Consider the following 8,816-nt stretch of genomic DNA (forward strand, 5'->3'; position numbering starts at 1 on the left):
GAGGAAATGGCTTAATTTAACCCATACTTATTGAGATTTTTAGGGAACCCCCATCAGATGGAACCCCCGGGATGTCTTTTCTCCCCTTCTGAACTGCCCTTACCTGCTCCACTTTTTTCACTTTTACTCACCTCTGCTAAAAGCTGCTTGAGAAAGAGAACACAGCCATCTTTTATTTTTGAGAGCTTCTCTACCAACGTGCAAGAGAGAATAAAGAGTCTAACACAAATATGGGAATATTATATGGATTCCAGAATTCTAAGTTTTTATATTAAGGGTAGCTGGTTAGAAGTTTCTGCATCTTTCTTCAGTACTGCTGCAGAAACTCCTTTTAGATGGTTCTTCTTAGTTACCTGGAGAATCAGGTTGCCCAACCCTGTCATAGCTGTATTCCCAACTAATCTGTTTGGGCAATATCAGGACAGAGATACAGATTGCTGCTAAGGCAAGGTCTCATCAGATTTTTTTCAGTTATGCTTTAACAATAACCATATTTCAATCAGATAGAAAAATACATGTTATCACAGTCTTATTTTAAGTTACATTAATCTCATTATTAATTTCAAAGTTCAGTATTGCTTCCAAAACTATAAAACATTCTTAAAAGTAGAAATGACCCACGAACATTTGCTGCCTGGAAAGGTCACTTTGCTATTAATAATGAGAAGAGGGGTATGGAGATTTATACTTTTAATATATCCTCAGTTTTGCCTCATTTGTTATTTGTGTTTAGTAAACATGTTTCCACAGACTCGAAGAGATGAGTTGAGTTACTGTCTTACAATGAATTCATATTAAATCTGGGGCTAAATCCAGGTAACTAATTCCCAATACGTTATATTCCATGGTATCAGGAAAGGTATCCTATTTGTATCATTGACAACTTATAAAAGTGGAAACAAAATTATTGTTTGCATATAATAACTTATAATGAAGTTTAAAAGACTTGACTCTGAGTAGGGCTTAATTTTGTTATTTATTCCTTTTGTCCAGTTATCTGTTGTCTTCTGGCATTTTGTATTGGCCTGATGTTTGTGCAGCGTTCTGGAAATTACTTTGTTACAATGTTTGATGATTATTCTGCTACCCTGCCTCTGCTAATTGTAGTCATTTTGGAGAATATTGCTGTATCCTTTGTTTATGGCATAGATAAGTAAGTATATTCTCTCTTATGCATTCATTTTTCATCTCTATTTTGGAAAGACCAATTGTTAATATATAACTCATTTAGAAGAGGAGGGAAGTGACTAGAGGGAAAAATTCCTTGTCACAAAAATCAAATCTTTTGCAGACTCCATTCAATAATTTTAACGAAGTATATCCTCTTATTAGGTGGTTAGATAGAATGGTGTAGATGGTAATGTAGTTTAGGATTTTGGAGCTTTGATTTAATTCTGGCTATCAAATAGGAACTTCCAAGGTTTAGAGCATACTAGTTAAGTTCCAAGAACCTTGTTAAGTTGTTTTGAGCTATTGTTACAGATAAGAAAATGCAGGCTTAGTGAGACACCAAGTGACTTGCTCATCACACACCTGAACAGAGGTAGACCTGGGATTCATAGCCATTTTTGCTTAACTCTAAAGACGATACTTCTAATTACGTTGCTAACCTGTTTTACAAGAGGAATTTTATTTTGTTATGCTACAAAATGCCTTATTTTATCATTTTACACAATGTTTTATGTAGCAGGCCAATTTTGGGAAGTGGTATATATATATGATGCTCCAAGATATATATGGCATTTGCTATACATAAACTTCATATTTATGTGGAGTCATGACTTGAATTCATGAGATGCTTAAACCTCTGAATTATATACCTGCTCAGTTTGAAAAGTATATATACTTGGCGTGAAATGAAGCATTAGAGTAGTCTCAGAATAAAAAAAGTTTCCAGAGGCCTTGTCCAATAATTTTTAAAGTTGCTGTCTTTAGTTAACATATATGGATTAACTAAAGGCAAGAAGACCATCAAGCTTATTAGAGGTCTCTGTGAAGTAGGAATAAGTTCACTGTGGACCAGAGTCCTCTTAAACAACATAAAGAACTTTATTGGTATTGAGTGAGCTTTGTGACAAAGCTTAAAGAATGTTTTTATTACTGGCAAAAGCTCCAGGCAAGAAAAGATAGGGGAACTTACATTTAATGATCATGTACTATATAGCAATAGTAGCAATAGCTGTATGACATGCATTTAATGTTAGTCATTATAACAATCTGTGGTAACTAATATTATCCATATCCTAGATGGAAAATTGGCCCTACTTGTACAGATGAACACAGTATGTTAGTTGCAGAGCCAGGACTTTAATTTCAAAACCAGATATTTCTACACTCTACCAAGCTACCCCCAACTCCTAACCTGCACTGTGTTGGAATTTGACATTGTCATTGGACTGATCTATGGATCAATAAGATCATAATTTAGATTTCCATTTAGACAGTTCATCATTTACAATAGGCATAGTAGTAAATATTTCTTTTTAGTAGTTCCTAAATAATAATCATTATAACAACAGGAAGAATACTACTACTAATAATACTTGCATCTATAAATTTCTGCTGTATATGAGGTAGTGTGCTGTGCATATGTTGTCTATGTGTCTAACAATAACCCTCCAAGATAGGTATTATCTTTTTGAAAATGCCAAAAATTAAGCTCAGAAGGACTAAGATATACAGTAAAAGATGATGGAGCTATGATTTGCAACCAGGTCTGTTGGTTTCTAAAGCTCATATCTTGTCCTACGAGCAGAATTAGAATTATCCTGTCTAAAATGCTCTCATTTATTTACTTTCCCCTCCTTTAAATGTCGTAGCAACCTTATATTCTTCCTGTTCACCTTCAACAGTGTCATGAGCTCAGCTCTTCTCTGTCTTCTGCCACATTTACCTACATTTCCAGACACAGAGTTGAGAGAAAGAAGACTTTCAAAACCTAAACTTTTGAGACAGTAAATTCAAATGAAGAAAAAGAAATATTGGAGCATAGCAAGTTAGGGATTAGGAAGAAATATGAATGAGAGAAAACGAGAAGGAGGATCCTGTAAAGCTGAAAGTGATGGCTGCGTAGATTGTATTTTCCTGAGTCTCCTTTTAAAAATGAAAGAGAAAAAGGATGACTAGAAAGCAGAACTAAATACCCATAAACACTGGCAAGAAGATATTCCTGTGAACCCTCAAATATGAAAGGTTGGGGCAAACCACTGGCAGCCACAGGACCTGTGTGATATCACTTCCGTGTGGGAGATGGTAGAGAATATGCAGCTGGGCTTCTGACAGCTTTCCAGTCACCCCCAGGTCCTCCCTGCAATGTGTGGCAGGCTGATCGGAAGACAGTGAGCTAAACTGGGAGAAATTTTATAGGATCTTTGCCCACATTTTGCGGAGTGCAGAGGGACCAAAATACAATAAGATCATCAGTGATGGAGCAATCTGGTCTCTAAAAACTCTTGAAATGAATAACCCAAAATTCTCTTCCAAGATAAAGCTCTTCACTGAAGAAAAAGTGGTGGGAGCAAAACCTGAGTTGAGTAGGAGAGAGGTAGTAGGGGCCATGGAAAAGAAAGTCCAGGTCAGTATGAGGAGGAGAGCAGAGGTAAACAGAACTGAGAAATTCTGAGGCCACCTTTTTTGATTACTTTGCAAAAATAGAGAGGAAAGGCCCATCCCTCTCTGCTAAAACACACAGGAAAATTCATTTCACTTAACTGTGGCCAAATCTTAAGAAAAGTTTCTTTTTTTTTTTTTTTTTAAAGAGGAAAGGAGCAGAGTAAAATCTCTGCAGACAACAAAAGCACACATGCAAAATAGATGGAAAACTAACAATATTTCAAAATGAGTTGAAATAAATGTTTAAAAATGATAGAAGCCACAAAAAAAGAGCAGAAATCAGTTATTTTAAAATTGAGAATTATAATAGTTAGAGAAAAGGAAGATTTGAAAACAGAGGTGATAGAACTCAGGAAATAATTGTAAATAAAAGAAAAACACTTAAAAAATGAAGATCAAATTAAAAAGAAAACAAAAATGATAAGCACAGTGCCTAATTTCAGAAGAATTAGAAGCTAGAAAGAAGGGATGCTTTTGAAAATCAAGGAGAAATAACAAAGGATTTAAGAGAAATAAACACAGTAGTTAAGCAAAGATGATTCAGCATATGTACAATGAAGACCTCTAAAAACAGTAGCCAGAACAAATGCTAAAAACTATAATTGAAGAAACTTGCCTGAAATAAATAACTTGAATGTTGAAAGGGAAAACAATATACTTGGAGAAATGACATAAAGGCCAACACGAGGACATAGCCTAGGATGTTACTACAAGACAAAAAAAAAAAAGGGCATCCAGGCAAAAATAGTACAAAACAAAACAAAGCAAAGAAGATTATTTATGAGAGAAAAATCTAATAGTCAACAAAATTTTTGTAACAATATTATGTAGTTAGACATATGTATGATTCTCAAGGAAAAAACGTAAGCCACAGATTTTAAATTCAGCTGAACTGACATTCAGGTATAGTGACCACAGACAAACAATTAGAAACATGCAAGAAATTAGGAAATATAGTTACTACGATCCCTTTTTGAAGAATCTACGAGAGAACTAGGTTTAGACAACCACGAAGTCTGCAGAAACATTAATACAAGGGCTGGTGGGTGGGCAGTAAATATTTATCTCGAGATAAACATTAAGGGATGTAGACTAGTATGTAATGTCTACATGCTCCTGACAGTGTTAACATCATACAATTAAAAAGGGTGAATTTTACTTCAGGTAAAAAGCACCTCAATAACTTGACTCAAAACAAAAAACAAAAAACACGTAAGTCTAATCATTACTAGGTCTAAGTGTTAATTCATGGGAAATAGGAGGATCAAATGCTCTTGTGAAGCAAAACTGTGGGAATGCAATCAGCCAAATACAGACTGTGGGACAGAGTGACCAGCTGATTCAACAAAAAATCAGAGGAAACGATGAAGAGATGTATGAGGAACTTAGAGATGAAAAATGGTCTGAGAAACACATACATCAACTGCAATGTATGGACCTTCTTTCAGTTAAAAAAAAACAGACTACGGAAAGACATGAGAGGTCAGATAATATAAACACAAATTGGATTGGATGATATTACATATGGCTAATTAAGAGAAAAAGAAACAAGGAAATTTTAATGTATTGCAAATATTGTGTTCATAGAGTGGAAATCATCAGTTGGAGGAGACTTTCCAGTAATTGACTTACGGGGACTTTCTCCAAATGAAAATTACAGTAAACTGGTTCCATTTTACTTTATAAATGTTCTTAATTTATAAGTCATCTTCCAATATGACTTTTAGACTCAGTGTAAAATGTCATAGGGTATCATGGTTAACCCCCATCAAACCATTGATATAATGCATATTTTAAAGGACATTTAATTTACCATATTTTAATATAGCTATATTAACTCGAGGAATAATTAAATTCCTTTGTTCTTTTTAGGTTTATGGAAGACCTAAAGGATATGCTGGGCTTTGCTCCCAACAGATACTACTACTATATGTGGAAATATATTTCTCCTCTAATGCTATTATCACTGCTAATTGCTAGCATTGTGAATATGGGATTAAGTCCTCCTGGCTATAATGCATGGACTGAAGATAAGGTAAAATGCAAAATAAGGAAGGTAGATAAAAATATACATAAAATGTCATTTTAGAGGTTTTGGTTTTTTTGCTTTTATCACAGCATAGTTTGCTGTTAAATGAATGGTGTGGCTTTTATGTGAGGATCTTGAGATTTTTATGTTTTTTTGGCCCCAAATATGTATGATTTTTTTATACATTGTGGACTTTTTTAGTACATGAGAAGTACTGACTTGGTCCTCATTAAAGTAATTTTATTCATGTCACCATAGATGAACCAGTTGGGCCTTTGACTTTAGAAAACATATTGATCAAACCACCAGAAATATTTTTTCCTGTATAAATTTACTAACTTATATCTGAGATACTCTAACAATGAAACTATGCATTAGCCATGTATACATAATTTAAGTAAATATTGAAGTAAAGTTTTGCTATAACTGTTTTATATTAGCCATGACTATTTCAATTTCTGTTCTCATGTTGCTTTAGCTACATAGTAATGCAATCTTAAAATACATATTAGCAGTTAGAAAATCAGAATGCTTATTTTTCAGATACATCTGACCTTTATTCTATGGTTAGTAATTCTATATAATAGCAACTAAATTCAAGACTATTCTAAACAAATAAGTCTGTTATCCCTTACCAAAACCCTTGGGGCTAGATGTAGTTCAAAATTTAATTTCAGATTTTAGAAAGCTAATGTGGCACATGTAACAGGTAACTATTGCTTAGTAACATATGACCCCCAAACTTAATGACTGAAAACAATGATGAGTTATTATTTCTTAGGGTTCTGTGGATGAGCTGGATTATTCTTCTTTGGGTCTTGTGTGAGCTAACTCATACAGTTGATTAAACTTGGAGAGCTGGGCTCTACGTGAGCTTTCATTCTTGGTTTCTTCCAGGCATTATGGACTCAGGGTAGCATTCTAGGACACAAAGGCAGAAACAGCAAGGCCTTTAAGGCTTTGCCCTGGAAGTTGCTTACTGTCACCTCCACAGCAATTCATTAGTCAAAATCATAAGACTAGCCCAGATTCTTTTCTTAAAAACCTGAGACAAATATATATTTTTTCATATCCCTGCAGAGAAAGAGATTATTAATAATTATTTTTTGGCTTTAACAGGCATCAGAGGAATTTCAGAGCTACCCAACGTGGGGAATGGTTGTCTGTATCTCTCTGATGGTCCTGGCAATACTGCCCGTCCCAATTGTCTTCATCATTCGTCGCTGCAACCTTATAGACGATAGTTCTGGTAATTTAGCGTCTGTGACCTATAAGAGAGGAAGGGTTCTGAAGGAGCCTCTAAACTTAGAGGGAGATGATGCAAGCCTCATTCATGGAAAGACATCAAGCCAGATGTCCTCTCCAAATTTTGGTAAAAATATTTATCGAAAACAGAGTGGATCACCCACTCTGGATACTGCTCCCAATGGACGATATGGAATAGGGTACTTGATGGCAGATATGCCAGATATGCCAGAATCTGACTTGTAGCTGGGGGGCAAAAATCAGTGGGATCTTATCTGGTTCATTTTTATCAATGAACATTGGCTCTACTAAGAGAAGTGTTAGACTTCGCTTATCAGAGGGCGATCTCAGGTGTTCCATGGCTGTGACCTTTAATCCTAGCAGTGTACGTAAATTCACCATGAGCATTCCTTTGGATTCTCTGGTTTACATTTGCACAGAAAGAGCCACAGACAAAGTGTACAATAACTGAGGTCCATGTTGGTCAGAATTTTCAAAAATACCTTTGGTGTTTTTTTCAAGGATTCCTATCTCTAAAAACCACAGGTGTTACCTCAGTTTCTAATAATTTCTGGATGTCATGGTATGGGCAACTCAAAAATGGTATACTTCAAAATTTATAAGTTTGCCTTCAGGGTAACCCCCAGGGTTACAATGACCAGTTCTGTAAGTTGGTGCTGCTTAGCACACTTCCATGAATATATTGTGTAGATAGGCTGTACTTATTTTGGTAGCATTGATACCTTCTTAGGCAATTAGTTGAAGAAAACTGCAAAATATTTTCTTATGTAATAGCTGTATAGAGCAATAGTATCAAAGAATAAGAAGGCACTAATGCTGGGATGAAAGGTGAGGTTCTGAGGTGACTGGGGATCATGTGTGTGATGGCTGTATATTTTGTGTAAAATATATGTGTGAAAATGATCTACGAATGGGTCACTCAGCACTCTCAAGAATTATGCAGATTCCGCATTTTTTTATGCGTGTGCCTAAAAATCTACTTGATATTTATTGCGGTTTCAAGATTACTCATAGTATATTTGTAAAATATACTTGCAATGTATATAGATGTATATTAGTACTCTAAGTACTGATTTGAAAACTTGAAGCAAGATGGCATTTTATTTCATATCTTTCTGTTTTGCTTCTGTTTTCTGCAAATATAAATCCTTTTTTAAGTGATTGTTAAAATTGTATGGCATTACATTTTAAGCTACAAATAAACAAAGTTAAAAAATGATGTTTGTTTTTCTCATTGACTTTTCTTGTGCCACCTGAACTAGATTATCTTGCACTTCTGTCAGCACTTAGGCATTTCATAATAATTAATCTTCACATTCCAAGAGGGATTAATAAACTGATTAATAGAGTTACCACCACTTTAGAGACAAAGGAAAAAGACAGTATTATGGCTAAATGGTGTTCTAATGTAGTCCCAGAATTCTTGGAAAAATACTTATCGTCTCCCAGGAAACCATGTGTACAGATGACTGCTTGCTGGGTCAGTACTGTCTCTGAAGTGTAAAAAATTATGATGATTTCTATGAAACTGTTCTATATATGACGTTGGATGAACCAGAACTCCACTGAGTGCCATCTAGTTAAAAAGCTTTTATTTAACTGTCCTACCACTATATTGGTCACATTTTAAAAATAATGGTGGATAAAGCAGCAAAATAGGGGAGGTAGTATACACTCTGTATCCATTGATTTTTTTTGGCCAAATATTCTACATCTGCTATGGACATTTATTAACAGACTGCATCACAGCATTTAAAATGTAATTCCACTGGTGACAAACTTTCAGGCTGTTTTTTTTTTTTTTTTGCATCTTCACTAATATTATATTTTGTAGTACTTTAAAGTTTAAGAATATTTTATAGATAGGCAATATATGCACATTATACAAACTCAAAAATTATCCCAATTC

General features: G+C 34.7%; 1 protein-coding gene across 3 annotated transcripts in view; it reads left to right on the top strand.

Moving 5' to 3' along the window:
- The window catches only part of SLC6A15 (solute carrier family 6 member 15), a 47,332-nt gene extending 39,250 nt beyond the window's left edge, over window positions 1-8,082 (top strand). For all 3 annotated transcript variants that reach the window (XM_007165931.3, XM_007165932.3, XM_057557675.1), the window contains exons 10-12: window positions 994-1,153; window positions 5,485-5,647; window positions 6,761-8,082. In XM_007165931.3, the coding sequence (XP_007165993.1) occupies window positions 994-1,153; window positions 5,485-5,647; window positions 6,761-7,132 (695 nt within the window). In that variant the 3' untranslated portion in view covers window positions 7,133-8,082. The remainder of the gene's footprint in view (window positions 1-993; window positions 1,154-5,484; window positions 5,648-6,760) is intronic.
- Window positions 8,083-8,816: the final 734 nt, after the last annotated feature.

The sequence above is a fragment of the Balaenoptera acutorostrata genome, chromosome 11 (assembly GCF_949987535.1).
Source record: "Balaenoptera acutorostrata chromosome 11, mBalAcu1.1, whole genome shotgun sequence".
Lineage (NCBI taxonomy): Eukaryota > Metazoa > Chordata > Mammalia > Artiodactyla > Balaenopteridae > Balaenoptera > Balaenoptera acutorostrata.